Raw genomic sequence first — 22,923 nt, forward strand, 5'->3', positions numbered from 1 at the left:
TTTAATCAATATCATTCTATGTGTATTTTTTAATTAATATATATTTATATAATTATATATATATATATTAATATTAAAATACACTTAGTGTATGTGTGTGTATGTGTAAATGTATATATATACTTATATATACTTATTTATGATCTAAGTATATATTTTTACATTTTTAACTGTTATTAACTTTTATTTTACAGCCAGCAGGGGGACTGCCTATCATTCCAGGCAGTCCCCCTGCTGGCAGTGCTATGGACGGCTATGCCATCCATGTGATCATGAGGTCCTCGCAAGGACCTAGCGAACACATGGCCCAGGAGGACCGGATCGAAAGCAGAGGGACTCCCTGGAATGCCAGGTGAGTCACCCCACCGCAATTGCCGGCATGGGATTGCTGGCAACCGGGTAAGTACATAAGACAGCAAAGTGCCACCGGTCTTGACATTTGGTTTCCCTGACTATTCTCTTCATCCAATCCTTTGGTACTGCAAACTTGTTTCTTTGCCCTCAGAATCTATCTGCATCTTGGGCTCTCTCCAATAAACTGTGTTCTTGACAGTAGGGCTTCATGAACAGAAACAAAAAATATTTGAAACTTAAATAACAGAAAATTGAACAGAGACTGCACAGTAAGGAGAAATATAAGGAGAATCAAAAATGCAAACAAAGAAATAATGGTGATAAAATTCGAAATGGACTTGATCAAAAACAAAAGGTTTAATCAAATGTATTGGACTTTCAGAAATAAAAAATGTATTAAATATAAAGATATAGTTTAAAGTGACAATAAAACCTACTATATATAATTACTGCTTAATCACAATCAAAATACTTCATATACACAGATAACTTTATTTAAAGAAAAATGGAAAGACCATATAAGAAAAAAAAACACATTTGACAATAGAAAAGGGAAGATATGGGATAAAAAATATATAAAGAAAGTGAATAAAAATCTTTGTAAAATAAGACGTTTAGAAAATAAGAAGTATAGTAGTTGGAAGTAAACTTAAAAAACATCTAAAATGTAAAAAAAACACATGAATAATGGGGTGAAATATATTGGGCAGCAAGTGAACAGTCAATTCTTGAATTTAATGTGCCAGAAGCAGGAAAATCAGGCAAGTGAAAAAAAGTGAGTGACTTTGACAAGGACCAAATAGTGATGGCTAGATGACTGGATCAGAGTATATCCAAAACGGCAAGTCTTGTGGTGTGTTTTCGGTATGCTGGGATTAGTACCTACCAAAAGTGGTGCAATCAGGGAACCATTGTCAGAGTCTGAGATTACGGAGGATGAAAAGAACTGTTAATGATCAACAGTGTCAAAAGCAGCAGAAAGATCGAGGAGAATTAGGATAGAGTAGTGGCCATGGGATTTTGCAATGATAAGCTCATTGGATACTTTGGTCACGGCTGTTTCAACAGAGTGACAAGCCCGGAATCCAGATTGAAGTGGGTCAAGCAGAGAGTTGGATTCGAGGAAGTCTGTCAATCTCGCATTCACGATTCTCTCAAGGATCTTGGAGGCAAACGGCAGTAGAGAGATATGGCGTTAGTTGGATGGGGAATTACGGTCAACTTTGGGCTTTTTTAGAATCACGGTAACGGTTGCATGTTTGAAGGGTAGAGGAAATGTGCCAGAGGAGAGGAAGAGATTGAAAATTGGGAAGGAATGGAGCAGAGCAGAAACCTCTTCTGCTGTAGCAGGTGCATATGAGCATAGGACAGCTGAGGGAGTGTGGATAAGGGAAAAGTTGGTAGGGGATGGAGAGAGATCTCTTTCCTGATTGTAGAGATCTTCTCAGTGAAGTGAGTTGCAAAGTTTGTGGTGGTCCAGTTGGTAGGGGGAGGAGACACAACAGGGCAAAGAAGACAGTTAGAAGCATGAAACATTTGTTTGACTCGCAGGAGAGTATGGTTATGAGTGAATCGAAGTAGTTTTCTTTTGAAGAGGAAAGAGCTAGACTGTAGGAATGCAGCATACGTTTATAGTGGAGGAAGTCAGATGGAGACTGAGACTTTCTCCAGTAGTGTTCAGCAGTTCTTCAACATTTTTAGAGGTATTGGGTCAGCTTGGTGTGCCAGGGTTGTAATTGGGGTCGCTTGCTGCATTACAGTGAAGAGCTACTGTAGCTCACATAGCTAAAAAAAACATTTTAATGCTGGCCATGATAGAAAGGTGTCAGAACACACAGTGCATCACACTTTGCTGTGTATGGAGCTGTGTAGCTGCAGACCACTCAGAGTGCCCATGATGACTCTTGTCCACCACCGAATGTGCATTGCACTGGACCATAGAGCAATGGAAGAAGGTTACCTTATCTGATGAATCATGTTTTCTTTTAAATCAGGTGGATGGCTGTGTGTTTGAGAAAGCTTGGATCTCCAACGCTCTTCTGCTACACATAATTTCCACTAAAAACACTTCAAAGTAAACAACATAACATTATACAAATATATTCGGGGCCAATACAAACCATTGTGTGGAAATCTATTCACAAACCGGACTTTACATAGGACACGAGTTCATGCGTTTAGACTGGGAGAAAGAAGATTTCGTCTAAGGCAAAGGAAAGGTTTTTTTACTGTAAGAACAATAAGGATGTGGAATTCTCTGCCTGAAGAAGTGTTTTTTATCAGAGTCCATACAGATGTTCAAACAGCTACTAGATGCATACTTGCAAAAAACAGAATATTCAAGGATATAATCTTTCAATGTAGGGTAATAACTGCTTGATCCAAGGATAAATCTGACTTCAATTCTGGGGTCAAGAAGGAATTTTTTTCCTAGCTTGTTGCAAAATTGGAAGTGCTCCAAACTGGTTTTTGTTTTGCCTTCTTTTGGATCAACAGCAAAAAAACAAATGTGAGGAAATTTGAACTTGATGGACGCAAGTCTCTTTTCAGCTATGTAACTATGTATTATCTCTAAACCTCTACACAGACATTTGTCTATCTTTTATGCTTTGCTTCATGAGTCTTCCCTATTTTTCCAAACCTTGGTCCGGGGTCTGCCTGACAAAACATGGGAAACACTTTTTGTTGCAATGCAAACCTCTTCCATAGTCTCCTCCATACAGCTTGCTAATTTTAGGCTTTTAAGCAGATGGCATACGACCTCGCAAATATCCCACCTTATATCCCCAGCCAAGTCAAACTTATGTTGAGGATGTCAGTCTGAGGAGGACACTTCTGTTCTTTTATGGTGGAACTGAACGTAATTAAGCCAGTCTGGGGTAAGATATCCCAGATAATTAATTGTATTGTAATTGTGCCATTACCCTTTGAGAGACTTACCTCTTTCATTGTAGTTCTCCAGTGGGGAAAAAACTCACTACTTATTTCCACACCGACTGAACAGTGGCAAAGTTTTAACTGAAAATCTCCTAAGTCTTAATGGAAAGGATTGATAAGGTAGTGGTGATTAGGATGATGGAGGACATGAGATATTACTTGGACCATAACTATTCACAATATCTCTCTAACCTGTTTCCTTGGCTAAAATTTCTCCGACTCAGGGTTGGTGGTGAGCTCCTTAATGGAGGTGTCAAGTGACTGTGTTCCTGTTGATATAATATACTTTGGTGGTCATGTTTACTTTGTATCACTTTAACTTAGCTGTGTTGTTTTTTTCTATTTTATTTGTTTTTTGTTTCTCCCCACACAGTTTTTGTATCTTTTTGCAATTACATTAAATATTCCATATATGATCTGTGTGTAACCAACATTCTGGCACAGCAATGGCTGCATTTCACAGCTTATTTTTGTCATTTTATGATCTGTGTGCGGTAAGTTACTTATCTTTTCATATACTTGTTCATCAGCTACAATAATATATTCTATATTACAATATGTTCTATTATTTGTTTCCATAACATTCAAGTCTTGAGTTCTTCATATAAGCTAAGTACTAAAATGATTTTGCATGTCTTATTATATATTTATTTTAAAATCAAAGAAAAAGATTACTAATAGAAAAAATAAATAAAGTAAATTGATTGCAAATACAATTTCTCCTAAATCAACCAATACTGGTACTGTACACGGTTTTCTTTTTAATACTAAACTAAAGAGCCAATAGGCAGAAAAAAATGTCTAAAGCTAACACCTGTTTGCCTTGAAGTGCCTGGTGTCAATGCGTAAGTAAAAAGTAAACAAAAAACAAACAAATACCCAGCACACGTTTCAGAGTAGTGTATAGAATCTTCATCAGAGGCCAAATGTGCCTTATCGGTACCAGGATATATAAGAGGGAAGAAGTCTCCACCCTAAATACATTATCAGCCAATCAATATCTCAATTTCAAACATCTATAAGGTCTTTTTCTTTATAATTCCTGCATACACTGTTGTTCAGATAGTACTAACGACCCTCTTTTACATTGTCATAGAAAATGTTTCTCCAATCTTGCATTTTAATTCATTATATTCCACCATTGCAAAGAGAACATAGCAGTCTATACAAAATAATTGTTATATTTATTATACCAGGGAAGGAAAATTGTCATGAAACTGCAATTTCCATAATGCTTTGCTTTTCAACAAGCTGGCAATTTATCACTGGAGACAAATTCAGCATCAGCTAGGGAAATATAATTTGGCCATCTTTGTAGTATATCATGAATTCAATGGGTATATTTTCAATTTCTGAAAACTACCTCGATATATTATTTTACAGTATGTTTCTTAACAAATGCAAATATATCTATTGTTGTATTGATACAGTAACCTCTAGATGGCACCACAGACAATGCTTTGTTTACAGGGCTGACACTCTACTTTAACTAACAAATCAACACAACAGTAGCAGTAAACACTACATTCTCATTTGCATGTCTGTAGTCCTGATCCACCTGAAATACTCCCATAAGGTATTGTGTGAACTAAAAGGAGGTTGTTTAACTACAACTCCCATGAAGCTTTGTAACTTAATTTACAATAGATTGACAACGATAAATGGTTATTTGTTAACTTCCCCACATGTTCAAATGGAATTCCAAAAGCAGCAAACAGTGTCTATTAAACTGTCCCATTTGCAGGAAAGTTTTATGCCAGGACCGCCATTACTAGGTGAGCCTGTCACGCATAATCTACCCAATACACCACCTACCTAGTAGCGCAGATTCACATGTAGACACACACTAGTACAGACATACACTAGCATGCACATAAAGGCAAAGATTGCACACATTTATGGATACACAATCACAAACTAGCACATATGCATAGACAACGTAGCAGATACAGACACACTAGTGCACACACAGTGACACTTTGATACACAGACACACAATAAAATTACAAATAATGACAATTTTAGTCAAGTTGATGCTAAGCATGGAATTATTCTGAATAAACTCCACATTAGGTATTAATTAGGTTAAGGTTTATCTTTTTATTACCACCTGAATGGGATATGACTTGCCAAGGCTTTCATAATTTCATAGGACTTGTATATAATCTTGTTTGTTGGCTTTTCTATCATATTCTGAATCAGATGGCTGGTTATTATAGAAACATAGAAGCATAGAATGTGACTGCAGATTAGAACCATTTGGCCCATCTAGTCTGCCCAATACTTTGAAATACTTTTAATTAGACCCTTATGTCTAGGATAGCATTATGCCTATCCCACGCATGCTTAAACTCCCTCACTGTGTTAACCTCTACCACTTCAGCTGGAAGGTTATTCCATGCATCCACTACCCTCTCAGTAAAGTAATACTTCCTGAAATTATTTTTAAACTGTTGCCCCTCTAAAAATATATTTCAACTAAGTTTTCAAATATATCAGTTTGTTTTTGTTTGTTTGTGTTTTCCATGTGTCTTTCTGTGTGTCTTTTCATATTAAAACGACAATCTATGCACCAAAATCTCTCCATCTTAACAAACAGCACTGTTTACATTTTGCAATTGCCACACCTCTAATTGCTGTCAAACAAACAACCACTATGGGCTTCGCACTAAATTAGATTCAGTATCAATAATTAAACCTATTTAACATCCAGTGTCAGCATGATATCTCCTTAAGGACACAACTTCTGGAATAAAAGGGAATCATGACGGAATATTTCCGTCATGCGTCCTTTAGGGGTTTAGTATTCACTAAACTCGCAGAACTGACAAGGGAAAAGCAAGTTTTAGACTAAACTTACAGAGCTAAAATTTGGTTGAGTTCGAGATTTTTATTTTTTTTTAGATTTGGTTACTTTGTCTTAAATATGTGCAATTTCTTAGTCGTTTATCCAGAATTCTTGCAGTTTTTTGCAAATAAAACCCATTAAAATTTCCTTTGTGTTCAAATTCCTTTTACAATCTTTTCACATGATGACATTGCTTGCCTCTTTACAATAACATACATAAAAGCATGAAATATTATTGTAAGTGCTTATTGAATAATCAGTCGTATAGTGATGACACAAAAGGTTAAAGTTTTTTCTTAATCTGCATATTAGATGCATTTCTACTAATATAATGTAAACAACTTTTCCTTCTTTCCATTCATTCTATTAAAGTTGCAAATTTTAATTATCTAAGAAATTGTATTTGATATTTAATGTTGGGTACCAAAAAATTGATTATAGGCTACGCGTTTGTAGAATAACTATATTCTAACCCCAACGGGAGTGAGCAAATAAAGAAGACATCAGCCACAACTGGACATAGGTCAACCAGGCAGTAACTAAAAGTGGCTTTGATCTTGCTGCACCCACTTTAGACATGCTGCTGGGACTTTTAATATTGAAGCTAACAGAGAACAAAAATTCTATGGGACCTTATAATTAAGATTTTGAATGAAAATATGAAAACTACAGATAACCGGTAATACTAGTAATGAAACTATCAGGTTCTCCTTAACCCCTTAAGGACACATGACATGTCTGACATGTCATGATTCCCTTTTATTCCAGTTTGGTCCTTAAGGGGTTAAAGGCATATAAATTCAAAAAGAGAAAATGTGTTTTATTTAATACATTTTTCAAGTATTTACATTTCTCTGTGTTGCTGCAATGGGTTAATCATTGGAATGTACCCACTTTGGGATAGGATCGGTTTATATGATTGTGTGAGTGTTTATGCTGTAATTCTACACATATTTCCTTCCAACAATCAGGCAACAAGTGACTGCAACTTAAATCGACCCACACCTTTTCAGTAAATACAAAAGTACTTTGCCAAGTCTAACAAATAGATTGCTTGTTGGACAAATGCAGGGACAATTCACTAAACTGTGGCACATTTTCCGAAAGTAAACCTTCTTAATAATTTTATAAAAGCACTAGAAATCTATGTAGTTTTTGAGACAGATATGTTTTCAAAAATAGATCATTAATATCATGAAGGCAAAATAAAGTTACTTTAAAGATACTATGTTAGTGTGGTTGTAAAAAATAATATAGGAAAACCTTTGTGAAGAAATCCAACAAAAAAAAATCTTTATTTTTTGTGCATAGATGATACATATTACAGATATACTTGCAATGCCACAACAGCTGTTGCCAGCATTTCGGTAGACATAGAGAGACATTTGTTTGGCATGGGTAACATTGCACATTTTTTTTTAGTAAAGGAAAATAAACAGTATTGAAGTGTTAGTCAGGTCATGTACACAAGAGGCTGGCTGAGCTTAGTAACTGACTGTGTTTAGTAGAATATTATGATTAACTATCACTTTGCTTAATAGTGAGTGAAGATCCCTGGGAAGACAATTACACAATGTGTAGACATTAAACCACATCTATGACTGTGATGTGCCCCCTATGTTTAATGCGTCGTTTAACCTATGCCTTCCACTGGATGCATAGTGACCTTGCAGGTTAAATTACTAGAGTCCTGCTGTACGGTACCCCGCAAGCACCGAGCCAGGTGGCAGTCCCCCTCTCCGTTCTAAGAAATCCCTTGCATTGTTGCAGGCAAGAGGATTCCATTGCTTGTGATGTGTGGGGATCATCTGAGGTAGTGAGTAGCGTGGAAGAGTTCTTCTCTTCAGAGATTGTGGCCTGTGCGAGCTGCAGGTTTCAGCTGTGTTAAGCTGGACTCTTTATGAGGCCTCCGCTTCCCCATTTGCCGCTCTGCCTTAGGTTTTAGCCTGGACTGTCTTGGTTTGTTTCCTTTCTGTGAGGGGTTGAAGTGGAGTGAAGCCACAGAGGCAGATGTCATCCTCCACTGTTGGGTGTTTTCCCATAATTGCGTCCAGATGTGCTTAAATGCCTTAGCCATGCGATCTTCTTGTGTGGTCTCGGTCACAGGAGCCTGTGTGGCACTGGGCATCCTTATATGCGTTCCAGCCGCCGTGTTATGACGTATTGAGAGGGAGACGAACCTTCTGGTTTGGTGGAACGCATATGTGTTCCACGGGTGCCCGGCGGAAGTCCTTATATGGACATGAACTTTCAAGCATACAGAACAGGTGACTCCAAACGCCGGGATTGGCTGATGCAAGCTGAAAACGCCGAGAGGGACATTTAAAAGAAGCCAGAACATATGGGACTTTCATTGTACTTTATCGGACTTGACTGTTAGATGTGTTTGTTAGCTTTATACTAAATTCCTCCTGAGGAAGTCTATTGTTATAGACGAAACGCGTAGAGCTAGAGCTATTTACCATTTTTATATTATTGCCTGTGATTCCTGTGACCCACTGTTCCTATTTTACCATCTGGAAGGAGGGATAAGGATATCTGATGGGCGTTTTAACTTCTTACTTTTTGTAAGTGCTTCCAATAAATTGTATTTTTATTATATCATACAGTCCTATACTATGTTCAGTTTTTCTTTTGCATATACGTCTGACCAATAAGGAACCCCTCTACAGGAATTTCTAAGATACCTTGATGGGCTTGATACACACTTCTATCTCGTGAGTGTAATTCTTATAGCAGAGATCTATCTACTAAATAGTGTTACACTATGTATGTTCTCTGCTTTTATTTCTTCTAGGTGTATCTTGTATTTTTTGACTCTCAGCTAACTGAAAGACTAATTCAAGAGAACACTCCACATATCATAGCTACTAGAGAACACAGTTGTTGTTATGGTGTAGTGAGTGAAGAAGAAAGGGGACATACTACACTGTTAGAGAGAGTGAAGCAACACGAGTATTTGCACAGTCGGCAAAGTCAGCTTTGCCTCAACTAATTTATGGTCAGCTAATCCACAAACGTTTTGTTACTCTACATCCTTCCCATACTTAATTCCCACTGCGCAAAGCAAAAGCAGGTGAAAAGTAGTTTAACCACTTAAGGACCAAACTTCTGGAATAAAAGGGAATCATGGCATGTCACACATGTCATGTGTCCATAAGGGGTTAAAAAAGGTTTTTTTTTATGTTTGTTTTTTTGTTTTTAAATCAATAGGCCTTTTCCATGATCATGGGCCTGGAGATCCAGCTCCATTAGCCCCTATATTAATCCAGCCCTGTTTATGGTGCTTGGAGTGTTCAGCTCTGTCACCTTCTATGGCCTTTGCTTTATTTGCAAAGACCCCCAATGGGTACTTTGCCAATTGGTGTCTGTTGGCCACTGGGCACTAGGTAAGGTAAGTTAACTTACCTAAAGCTGTCCTCCTTCACAGCCACCACCATCTGCATCCATTGGCCCCTCTTCAACCCCTTGTGCTTTATCTGTCTGGAGTACACATCAGTGGTGTAATATTGTGCATGTGTAAGCGTACAATACTGAAGTCCATGGATCCTGAGGGTCTGGAGGAGACTACATAGATATTGTCTCTTGATGAGCTAGACAATGTCTTATTCCCCCAGCCATCGCTAGCAGTATCTCTTCTTTTTGTCAATGTTTGTCAAGTGGAGGAAAAATACCATCCTTACGTTTCCTTATGTATTTTAGGAAAATATTGAATCAAGGTAAGTATTGGGTGAAAGCCACTTTAAGCCATAGGCAGCATTTACTTACAATCAGAATATATATATATGAACTTGCTGTATGTTACCAAGATGCGTGTGCTGGTTATGATATCTAGTTATGTATCCTTTGTTTCAAATAAATGCCACACTTATTTTCCCAACAGAAATCACTTTCTGGTAAAGGAGTTATTCCCTATCATTCAGTTCAATCACCTTCATAAAAATATTCTCTGCTCCACAAAATTTTTATCTGCCAAATAATATTCTCAAGCTGCACGTGGTAGAAAATATGAACATTAATTGAGATATTCACTAAAATAAACTTCAACTACTGTATACAAAACAATGCATTTAAACTCTGCATGATAGCCTCAACAACATGACCTTTTACAAAGCATTTTTGCGGCTAATGAATTTGTTGATGACTTCCAGCTGAGTTTCAATGAAAATACTAGTCTGACTGAAGACAATAGAGACTCTGCCCAGCAGGATTCCTGTAAGAACACAGGCAGTAGGGCTCCAGTCACCATTCCCCATTCCAAATGGGTTTATCCGCTAGAGTCCACATTTTCATAGTACATTAGGTTTGCTGCAACCTTCTCAACCTGGTTGTTTAATGGCTGCCCATTTACTAAAAACTGAGTATAGAACAATATTTACAGATTTAACCAAAGTATAATCTGACACTAGTAACCACATTCATGCTGATTGTTTTTTTTGTTTGTTTTTTTTGTAATGCTGCTTTACTCCTAGCCTGAAAAAGTTGATTTGCATGAGCATGGAAATTTGCATGCAAGTGGTGATCAGGGAATAAAGCAGCAATGTGCTATAGTCAAAAAAAAAAAACAAGAGCAAAGTAGGGTCCCTGGGGATCCTTGCTAAACCATGAAGTGAAGCAGTGATACTGTTTGCTCAAATATATAAATACAAATATAAAAAAGAGGCACCCTTTATTAACTAGTAACAACAGTCAGTGATTCTTGTATTTATGTGGCTGCTCTGGCCTAGCCAAATCTGGGGTGACTACCCAAATATGTTTTAATATTTTAACCCATGCATACATAAAGAGCTAGCCATTCACCAAGCATCACACTGTTTCACACATACAAGCATGCATAAATACTATGCATCAGCAAAGAATCTCACAAGGTCACATGCATACATAGGTAAACATAAGATCTCGTACTTATATTGGCCAAAATCTCTAGAAACAGTAACACGCATACTTGGGCACAAATGCACTAATACATTGACATACATCTGCAGCTTAAATAGGTACTTGCACATAGTTAAACAAAATTAAGCCCCAATACATACAATAAAAACAAACAAAAAATATACTTGTGCACTATCCCAAATCGCTACGCACATTTAAATAACTAGAGATTTTTTTATTATTATTCCTATGGCCATTAAAGTGAAAGCTCACACTTACTCACACAAACTCGTACACAGTTATATGCATCCATAGGCACAAATTCAGACATACACACGTACAAACATACATACATGCATACATACATATAAACATGCACTGACTTAAAGTCACATATATGCATGAGCAGCAACTCACACACACCGCAATATGCATGCACACCTACTTATGCACAGACTCACTCACACGTATATAGTCACATATATACATACACAAACTCACATATACATACATACTGCACATAGGCACAGACACACAGTCATAGGAATTTAATGTAAACATAATTGTGCCTAGAGTGTTTCCAGTCAAGCAGCTCACTCTCCACTGTGCCTATGTCCCTTTCTACAGGGCCTGTGATTTTTTAAGGAGGCCAAAGGCCAGTGTACTCAGGTACATACCATAATTAAATACACTAAAATACTTGATGCATTGCAGACTCAGTAGTACCTAGAGTGACTCCATCCTGTCAGATCAACATTCAGTGCCCCCATATTCCACACATTCCAGCATACCCTGTCTTTGACCCTCTGAGGGTTGTGCTCAGTCAGTGTTACCACTAATATATTTTAATGTGCTGAAGTGCAGGCTATATCCCCTTCTTCTCCTCTGCAAGATGTGTAGAAGAGCCTGGAGTTACTGATCTCTAGTGGAGGAAAGTGGGAGAGCTGGTCTCCTCATGTTTGGCATGGCTACACTGACCCTTTCCCTGTATTTGTAGAACCTGCAGCACTCACACAGTCAGTTCAAACTCTTCCCTCACTTCACAAATGCAGGGAAAGGGCCAGTGTGGCTACAACTTGCATGAAAAGCTCAAGCTGGGTACAATGTAAAGAACACACTATAGGGTCAGGAATACAAATAGTAGAAACCTATAGTGTTAAAAACACTACTTAAATGGCCAGACCCTCTCCCCCTTATCCCCTTTAAAGGACCACTATAGTGCCAGGAAAACAAACTCTTTTTTTCTGGCACTATAGTGCCATGAGGGTACCCCCACCTTCATGGCCCGCCTCCCGCCGGGCTGAAGTTGGAGGAAAGGGTGAAAATCTTACCTTTCTCCAGCGCCGGGCTCCCTCAGCCCTGGGAACTCTCCTCCTCCTTTGGACGTCATCGGCTGAATGTGCATGCGCAGCAAGAGTCGCGCGTGCATTCAGTCAGTACATAGGAAAACATTCTCAATGCTTTCCTATGGATGCTGGCGTCTTCTCACTGTGAAAATCACAGTGAGAAGCACGGAAGCACCTCTAGCAGCTGTCAATGAGACAGCCACTAGAGACTGGATAAACCCAAATGTAAACATAGCAATTTCTCTGAAACGGCTATGTTTACAGCAGGCAAGGTTAACCCTAGAGGGACCTGGCACCTGGGTGCCTATATTGGTCCTTTAAAAGAGTAATAAACTTACCATTATTCGAGAGCAGCGCTGGTTCACTATTGCTCACCCCGCCCCCGATCTGTGTCCTTGGCTGATATCAACAGAATTGACGTTCTTTGGGAGGCTAATGCGCACACGCACCAAAATGCCACTCAGCGCCAATCAGCATCTCCAAACACATTAAATCAAGGTAACTCTATGGGGTAAGTTCAGCACCTCCATTGTGCAGCAATGACCCAGCAAGCAACTCTAGAACCGTCTGAGTGACTGCCACTGGAGGTGTCCCTAGGCAGTAATGTAAACACTGCCTTTTCTCTGAAAAGGCAGTGTTTACATTAAAATGCCTGCAGGGACATGTAATATACACCAGAACAACTACATTAAGCTCTAGTTGTTCTGGTGACTCTAGTGTCATTTTAACACAGTTGACTGGTGGCTTACATGGAGCACACACACAGAAGACAGAGACCCTGTAATTGTGCACTAGAGTGAGTGATTCTTTATAAATGTGAGCCTCTATGTGCATGTCTATATGATAGGGTACCTCTATGTATATGTTTATATGAGTGGATGGCTGTATGTATGGGTATGCTGTAAAATCTCCAGCCTTCACTCAAACTTAGCAGGCTGATACGTGAAACTACCCCTAGTGACTGTTTTCAATGAACTCATCCAATTAAAGGGTATATAATGGGTTACTATATGAAACATCGTAACTTAGGCCCTGCACACAAATGTTTTTTTAACCCCTGCAGTGAAATTCTGTGTATAAGACGACCCCCAATTTTAGACTACACTTTTTTTTTTAAATGGTTTTATACATGGAAATACATGGTAATTGCTGTTTCACACACAGCGCACAGAGCAACCACAGCAGCAGCAGACTGTGCCCCAGTTGGGCAGATAACAGTACTTACAACCAACATGACTGTTTAGACAGACAAAAGAAAAGGGACATTTAAAAAAAAAAATCAAAAAGAAATCAATATACATCATTGAAAAAAAACTATATAAATATTTTGTAATATAAAATGTGATGACAATTGTCCTGTAATCACCACTATTGGTTCCAGAGGGACTAGGCGACCTGGACAAAGCATTTGGAGAGGCATGGAGGTATATAGTGCCAATCATGATAATTATTTGTGGGGCAGTGTATGGGTACTAAATGTTGGCTTTACCAGCCTTTTACATGGTATTTTAAAAGGTGGGAAACAGAACGATTAGGGGTCCCTGGTTTCATTCTGCCATGCAAGGATCCCGCTAACTACAACAGAGACTTTGCTTTTCAGTTGAATTTAGTTGTAAGTCTGCAGCAAGCATGTTAGATACTCATCTAGGTAGACATCAGATGAAATAAGGCTATAAGTGTCCTTAGTCTATTAATAGTAGCTATAGATGTTCAACTTGTAAAGGGATAATGCTGGATTAATTGAGACCCATTGAGAGGCAGAAAAATCCACTTTGAAATGTATTGTCATCAGTATTTGATGGTTGAGTTAACCATGATATCTCCATTATTCTCATCAACAGAACCAAAGTGATATTTGTCATCAGAGCAAATCTGTAGAAAATATTCCCAGTAGGTTTTACTCTTCCATACAAATTATGTATTACAAATTTTAAACAAATTTTGGGGGAAATTGATTGCTTGAAAGAAATAACACCTAGCAATACTATATCTCCCAAATGTCACGATAAAACATTGTATTACTGGATTGGGATTAAGGTATCCATTTCTTACATGGTTTTTATAGTGTAATTTGTATTTAAATACTTTGTATTTTGTTTCATTTTTTTAGCCTCAGTAACTAATAATGATCAAAAAGACAGTTAATTTTGAAACAATGCCTCTAAACATGTTTTTACTGGGACACTTTAACTAATGATAATTGCTCTGTAAATGTAACACATTCTTGTCGAAGTCTACAGCCTCGAATGATTAACAAACCAGACCTTAACTCTTTACTTTCAATTATTGAAATCCACCCAGTTGTTATGTAAATTCGACCTACAGCTCTCATGCGAGGTATAGGAATAAACCGGTAGAGGGCACTGTTTGTAGCATTACATGGACTGTGACTGTTCTATGCGTGATATTTACATATTAAAAAAACCGGTTACTTTTGAATAATGTTTACAGGATTCTAGGCTGTCTGTGGCTTGTTACAATCTGGATCAAATTACAATCTGCAACAATGCAGTTAACATCCAGATACACAGTTAGCAGCAAAGATTTTTTTTTACAATGTGTCAGGCTCATGCACAGACATACAGTCATTAGCACCTACATGATTTAGAATAATGTAATATAACATTTTGATTTCAGGCTGCAAGTGCGATTTAAGCTCGCTCATCTAAGAAATGTATGTTTCTAAGAGATAATCGCACATTGATTTTCGAGATGGTGTCATATAAAATGCCGTTTTATTTTTTGTTTTGTTATTTTATTTTTTATATCGTATTTATTTATTTATTTTATAAAGAGATCCCTCTTCTACCTATCTCTGCCCCTTTTTAGCTTTCAGTAGATTATTATGCTTGATGAAGACTAGGGGTGTAAAAGGCTACATAATGATGTACGCGTTGTCCTGTGATTAACGCCTTGTCACCTTTCAAGTGTTTGTTGTGATTTGAGCGATAAGGTTCTACTGCTTAACACACGATCACAGTAAATAGAGCAAACAGACAGTGAGGAGGTGTGTTAACTGTTATGTATTATATTACAAAACAAACATTATTTATCCATTTCTTAAAGTTAATTAAACGTAAGCATTGCAAACACTGCATTGTAAATATTGCAATAATCAGATTTTAATGATCTACTCAATAAAATACTGGATAATTTATATGAAAATAAACAAAAATAATAATTCCACAAAAAAAATTATAATAATAGTTTGATATTATTTTTTACCTCTTTGATTGTATAGGGAAAAGCAGATCTCTTTATATCATGCAATCCTGGCAAGTCATTTGTCATGGAGAGGTTAAATGACATTCGAGAAATGGCATGTAATTGGGATGTGTGTCCAGACAGAAGCGTGCAGTGTGCTCTACAAATCCTGTTCTCAGGGGTAATAATTTAGGTTCCCCTAGAAATAGCAAAAATATGTTTGTAACGAGAGAATGGATGCAATTTGTACTATTAACGAGTCATTGAGCTTTACTAATGGGTTAACAGAATAAAGTGTCCTCTTGGGTGAAATAAAAGAACACATCCATATGCCATTGTGTCATTAGCTAGCATGGGCCACAGGTTGTTAACTTGTTAATATATATAGGTCAGGTTACTTCATTTATGTCCCTGTATCACAAAACTATGTATACTATACTATGGCAATACCCATTACACAATATAAATGGAAAAAAGACATAGTTAACCATTGCAGAGATAAATTATACATAAATATCTGAGTATGTATACAGGTATACGTGGGCAGAAAACATACACCCATGCAATTATTTTATGGGATATATTCGTTAAACTGTGAATGGTGATATATAGATCAATAAGCCAATGTAAAACAAATCTCCAGTTTTCACATCAGTTGGAGATTGTTTCTCACTTTGTCGTGTTGTCCTAAAATGTGCAAGTCGCTTCTCTCGACACAGCTCGCCGTTTAGTGTATAGATCCCCAATCGCTCCTTAATATGTTAAGATCGCTCACATTAAACTAAAAATATGGATCTCTGTTGGGTCTGCTTTCTGGGGAAACGAGTTGAGGAGGTGAGCTGAAAGCAAGACGTGCACAATTTACAACAGAATACCAGATATTTGGGGGAAAATATCTGATAAATGTGCTGTATTATTATTTATCACAGGACACTCTCCAGAGGGGGCGAAGCTAGGAAGGAAGGTGTCCTATGCTGTGAATGGACTTGATCATTATATATGTTATACCCTAGGAAAACTTCATTTATTCTTCATTATTCTCGTTTCAATAGACACTACATAGGGATCCCATTGCACATTTGCTGCTATAGAACAAAAAAACAAAACAAAAAAAAAACAAAAAAAACAGATCGCTGTTTTAGCAGCACACTGCTCGCTTAGGGGTTCTGCAGTGAGCTAGTGTGCTGGATCGGGTGGGCTGAGCCTCGCAGAGGGGGGTGTACACAGCTTGCTAGTGGGGGACACCGCAGGGATCGAATTAGTGCAGCGTGGGCTTTGCTGACGTCACAGTTTTGACAGCTCAGCATGCCTTGCGATTGGTGGATTTGCAAAGCTCTGGAGGGGGCGTGACCTAGAGCTCCCTTAGAATAAGGCTGCCTGAGCTCACACTGCTTCATTCCCATTTAAAGCTCAGTAGGACTTAAATTGAAAAAGACAACAAGGACAAGGTACTGCCAGAACCTCAATCAACAAGCAACATGGTAAGTAAGGGGCTGGTGGTGGTCTGTCTCTTGCCCTCCTGTGGTCTGCAGTTTATATGGAGCTTCAGGTATATTTTTACCTGGTTGCTCTAACTGGGTGGCATTTCATGCCAGAAGTTATACATGGACTGTTCTTTCATGTTCATCCCAGTAAGACAACTTTCTTCAAGGTTCCAAGTAACATTAGAAATAATGTTGAATGGATAGCGAGAGGGATACACTGTTGCTAGATTATGGAAGTGATTGATTTTCCTGGGACTAGTCAAGTTATTTATTTGACAAGTAGTTTCTGCTATTTGCTCTGAATAATTTAGCAATTTTATTGCACAACTAGAACATTGATAGCATTGTATTCCCGTTGTGTAATTACTATTCTAGTGCTGATTGTATTTTCTTGATAGCATTATATTCCCATTGTGTAATTATTATTTGTGTTTTGTATATACACACTGCTTATTGTATTATTGGTAATATATGCCTTTTTTCTGTAGCATGACTTCTATTCATATTAATTATATCAGCCTGCTACCCTGTACTGTCATTTGAACAAATAATTCAGGTTGTGTGTCTGAAAAAGTGTCGTTTGTGAGTGCCACACTGGTTGTCTGCAATAAATAGAACTTGACATGTATTGGAACTAGATTCAAATGTATTACCAGCTGATCTAGACTGTCATTCACAAAGCAAACTGTTTAGCAGAACAATATCAGCTCTATGGCTAGTGTGTCCCACAGGAGAGAATTCAGTATTACCTCCCTAAAGAGCGCTGCTTTTGTTGCCTTACAAAGGTCCATTTTCGAACCATATTTAACCAAGTCCTTCTCCTGTGTTGATTTTCCAGAACACTATTCTCTCTTGCCAAGACCAGTACTTTGCAGGGGGTCAGGGCTATGACTGCCCCTACTTCTCTTCAAGTTCTGCCTCCAGTGTTGATGTTTCCAAGGATACTTGGGTTTCTCTTTGGGCTTCTGGTCTCCTGGACAACAAAGCGAGCAACCAAGGTCCACACTCCGATGGTATGTTTCTGCTGCCAATAATGATCATCTATAGAAACTAAATGAGCAAATCATTGTTAGGATCCTATGGGTTGCCACCGGGTATATTCACATTACAAGTTTCATGAAGGTTCCCTTTAGAATATGATTGATAATCAGGGTTATTCACTAAAGTGCGAATTAAAAAAGCGAATTTAAAGTGAATTTCAAATTCAAGGTCAAAATAACCGCATTAGAAAAACTTGAAAAAGTCAGAAATGCTTTCAGTCCAGCTACTATGCTATTAAATGTAAAATTCACTTTGAATTCTCACTTTAGTAAATAACCCGGTAGAGATTATACATGCATGTTAATTGTGATCATGAACATGTTCCGAATACAGGGGCTTCTTTTGGACAAACATTCCTTACAATAACCGAATACTGCTATACATTCTCTGAATCTATATTGGTTGATATTATTATTTCATCATATCCAACTAATATAAAATAGTTTCGTTTTGTGCTACTTAAAAAAAAAGACCGGTTCAGGTTATGGACCTTTACTTGAAACCTTCGTTTAAAAAAGATTTAAAATATATATTTTTTCAGATAATAAAAAATTACAATAAAATTGAATACATATAATTTTAGTGTTATGCTGGTGCATTAATCTATTTTTATTTTTTTCCTCTCAGAACAATCATATAACATTGGTAACACGCTTCAGGATGATTACTTATGGGGTAACCAGCTGTCTTCTCAGATTTTTACAAATATACAGGTAAATATGTCAGTAATATCAATATATGTAGTAAGTGCCCTGACTTAATACACCAAGTGTAAATAATACCATGATCTGTCTAGCTTCCTTCTTACCACACAGGCCACAAACGTGAAATCTCACTTGCAGGAACAATTGAAAAAGTCTACACAATCTTTTTTACATTCTAAATAGTCTGTGTTGGGACAGTGGGGGGGGGGGAACTCAATGTCTATGCATTCAGAAGTTCACATAAGGCAATTTAACACTAGATACTATTAACTAGTGGTACTATTCATTTTAAAGTGATCATTTAATTGATGTTATGAAATAGAATACATATTATTGGTCACAGTCCCTTTAAATGTTTATATTTTTTTCTTTTCTTTTTTTTTTTAGCTCCAAGACTCTCTTGTGCAAAAAGACGAGGAGTTGGCCAGACTGCAACAGGAAAACCTTAAACTGAAACAGTACTTGAACTCCACTTATGTCAAATCTTTAGAGGAAAAAACTAAGGTGTGTAATTATAGACTTCACGACATCAATAAGATTAATTGAGAAATGATCTTGATCTGATACTGTAATACCAAGTACTTAACCGTCCGTAAAAGGATATTTATCGTTCCTAAAAAAGATTACCTATCTTATAGATCAGTTACAAGGTGATCATTAAGGCATACCTGTCAATAAGCTATATATCAGATCAATTCTAGAAATCCCCATAGACCGCAGTGGAATAGAATGTTTATACATGTGTCTGCTTGGATACAATCTATTCTAGATCCTTAGCCCAAGGTTCGATAAACTGAAGGAAAAGGCACGTGTAGTGTGTGTATCACTGTGTAACCTGCTAATTGAGATCGCGAAATGGTTATCACAAAATGAACTCTTTGTTCAGAAGTGTGAAACAGGTATGGGTTAACACCCTGCCAGACGATCGCCTAGATCAGCTATTAAGTGAAAAGGGACAATTATGTGTACTTTAAGTTTAGAGCTTGCTAATAGCACCTGTACCTGCTCTGGATCCCCGCTGTGCTAAGCCTCACTTCCACCCCCTGCAGGCTCAGAAAAGCAAGCTTATTATATAAGAGTCCAGGAATGCAAAGTTCTGTAATCCAAATCCATCTTCCATAGTTTTACAAATCCTCCCACAAATACATTCTCTAAAATGAGTCTTTCCAAACACAGGGTCTAGAAGTATTTGATTCGTATCATAAACTGAAATCAGCTTATAACCTTGTCCTTATGTTTGGAATTTGTGTTTTTCAAAAGTGGTCTGTATTACTCATTTAAACACACCGAGTCCCTGACTTGAGATGTGATTATCCTTAAACTGAGCACATTTTTCTCTTTGATGAGATGTGTTTCTTCCCTATGCTCCACGCAAACTGAAGTCTAATCCGCAATAAACGTTTTGTTTTGCAGAAATTGTTGGCCCAAATTGGCCATTCCTCTGGTGCTTCGCTAAAAAGGAAAGCCAGAATAAGCAGCCTCTTATCCCCTGAGAGCCAGATGAAAAAGGCCAAGAGAAATCTCTACAATGACTTCACTGCCTGTGAACAGCACACATGTCCTGCGGTAGATACCTGGGTCTTGAAAACCTTGGGTCTGAAAGATGCTAATACAATCGATGACTCTGCCTCAACTAACTACAGTTCTCTGCCTACTGACCTTCCCCACAGCATGCAGGAGGTAGACTACACCAAGGTGCATGATTCCCCTTCATCTGGGTACAGCACAGCCAGTGTTACCCCAATCCACAGCCAGACCAGCAGCATCTGTGACTCCCCATACCTACATTCCTTATCTCCAACCCAGTGCAGCATCTCCTCCTCATCCCTTCCAGGAAGTCAACCTGTCAGCCCATTCCCTACCCCAGTCTATTACAGTCCAGAGGTTGCCCCCAATACTACAGACATGGCCTTCTCCACTTCCTTGAGCCCCCACAGAAATGTGAAAACCCATACTTTCTCTCAAGGACAAGCTTTCGTAAGGAGGGATAGTGAAGGAGGCTGGAAGTTCACATGGGTACCCAAACAGTCTGAATAAACTTTAAAAGGTAACCTCAGACGCCAGCACTGCCCAAAATATGTTGCACTTGATTCTCCTAGGAGAAGATTATTTACATGAAGACCTGTTGGGACATTATATGGACATTACCACCAGACTATTTGTTTTCCAGAAGAAATTAATGCTAAATGTCTTAAGCCTTCTCAGTCCCACGAAGGAATCTTCATTTGTTTACATGCTATATGTCTGTCTACTTTTTCCATGAAAAAATAATGTAGAATATGCTAACAGTATTTATTTCTGTAAATTTGTTTGTGCAATTAATGCCAGTGCAGTCCTATTTTATACTGGACCAGCTGTGCCCTTTTACCTGCTGCCTGGACTGAAATATCTAATTATTCTGCCTAAAAAGTCGACACTGCCTTATTTTGTACATGAATGTGATTTTTCTTGGCACATGAAGACATCACTGCCCAAATTATCTGCCGCAGCTGCTGTGGACTGCCACTCTTGTCACTGCCAGACAAGGCTGCCTCATTGAAGAATGTTTGTTACATTGTGATGGTTACTATTTATTGCTGTTAATTGAAGACAATCACATAGGATTCTGTGTTGTGTGTCATCATGTTTACTAAAATTTTAATAAAACAACTTAAAATACTATCTCTTTTTAGAATTTTTTTAGTCGTATGTATAGCAATGTATCATGGTATTATACAAATGCAATTTTATATATATATATATATATATATGTGTGTGTGTGTGTGTGTGTGTGTGTGTGTGTGTGTGTGTGTATAATATATATTATACACACTGTGGTCTGATTCAGACATGATGGGGGATGAGAGCGTATGGAGGTCGGTTATGTCCTTTATACAGACGTTCTGGGGAAAACTTGGAAAATGGAGCAATCAGAAAAACGTAAGGACTCCAGATTTGGACTATATCTCTCTTGATGCTTGGCCAGCATTATGGCTGTAAGAGCAATATGGGGGACATAGTCCACAAAATCTGGAATTCGAAGGTTGCTTATCACCTTGATTTTTAATCCCTCATTTACAAAAAAATAAATAAATTGTGATTTAATTACACCACGAGTTGTGATGAGTTTACAAACTACATACAAAACCTAATGGAGTTGGGGAGGGGAGACGGGGTTGTGGGATTCTCTCTCTCTCTCTCTCTCTCTCTCTCTCTCTCTCTCTCTCTGTCTCTGTCTCTGTCTCTGTCTCTGTCTCTGTCTCTCTCTCTCTCTCTCTCTCTCTCTCTCTCTCTCTCTCTCTCTCTCTCTCTCTCTCTCTCTCTCTATATATATTTATTTGTTTATTATTAAAACATTTTTATATATAGTACTCACCACCCTCACTCCATTAATTTAATTTTATTTGCGCATTCGTGGTTATATACAGCATTGCAAAAAACAACAATTTCAGAAATGATCCTTTTGCTCTACATAGGAGAAATCAAACCGTTTCTAAAGTGTGTGAGGTTAGGATACTAGATTCTATCCCTTTATCTGCCTTGTTACATGTGGAGGTGAATAGACTGAAGCGGATTTGAACACTAATCCCCATGTTTGTATCTCCTGCTACCAGCCATCATTAGATATAACTGCACAGTAAACTAATCAGATCGATAGGACACTAGCAAACAATGAGATGATTCTTTGATGGGGGACATATGGTAAGTACTACAGGATAGGGGACCACCTCCAGACACCTAGAGGGATTCCATCAGTTCTAATCAATATTTCAAATACATGTAGCTATTTTTGTAAGTACCCAATAATCCCCCCCCTCCCCCCCTTACTTACAGATGTAAATTGCTAGCCAGCAAAAACCTTTCTAATTTAACATTTCATTTATGACTGACGTTCTTTGGACACAGTTGCAATATTTTGTATCAAGTAATAAATGTATCAAATCTGCTGGGCAATCGTTTGCCTCAGGCAATAGAAGGCTTGTATAATCACCCCAGCCACCCAGTAAAGCGGAATTTTAGTACCAGTTATAAAGCTCTGATATGCTGCACTTTTAGGACGTCATGTGGCTCTGGATTTTTTTTTATCTTGACATCTAATGCTTGCTTAGCATGACAGAGAATGTTCATAAACATAAGGCAATTTTAGGCAT

General features: G+C 37.8%; 1 protein-coding gene across 1 annotated transcript; it reads left to right on the forward strand.

Annotated features, from left to right (window-relative positions):
* Positions 1–16,973: 16,973 nt before the first annotated feature.
* GMNC (geminin coiled-coil domain containing) lies at positions 16,974–21,336 on the forward strand. Its single transcript, XM_063441081.1, has 5 exons — positions 16,974–17,045; positions 17,887–18,061; positions 18,717–18,802; positions 19,181–19,297; positions 20,207–21,336. Exons 1-5 carry the CDS (start codon positions 17,043–17,045, stop codon positions 20,828–20,830), a joined length of 1,005 nt encoding a protein of 334 aa, XP_063297151.1. The 5' UTR covers positions 16,974–17,042; the 3' UTR covers positions 20,831–21,336.
* Positions 21,337–22,923: the final 1,587 nt, after the last annotated feature.

Source organism: Pelobates fuscus, chromosome 2, assembly GCF_036172605.1.
Source record: "Pelobates fuscus isolate aPelFus1 chromosome 2, aPelFus1.pri, whole genome shotgun sequence".
NCBI classification, from domain to species: domain Eukaryota; kingdom Metazoa; phylum Chordata; class Amphibia; order Anura; family Pelobatidae; genus Pelobates; species Pelobates fuscus.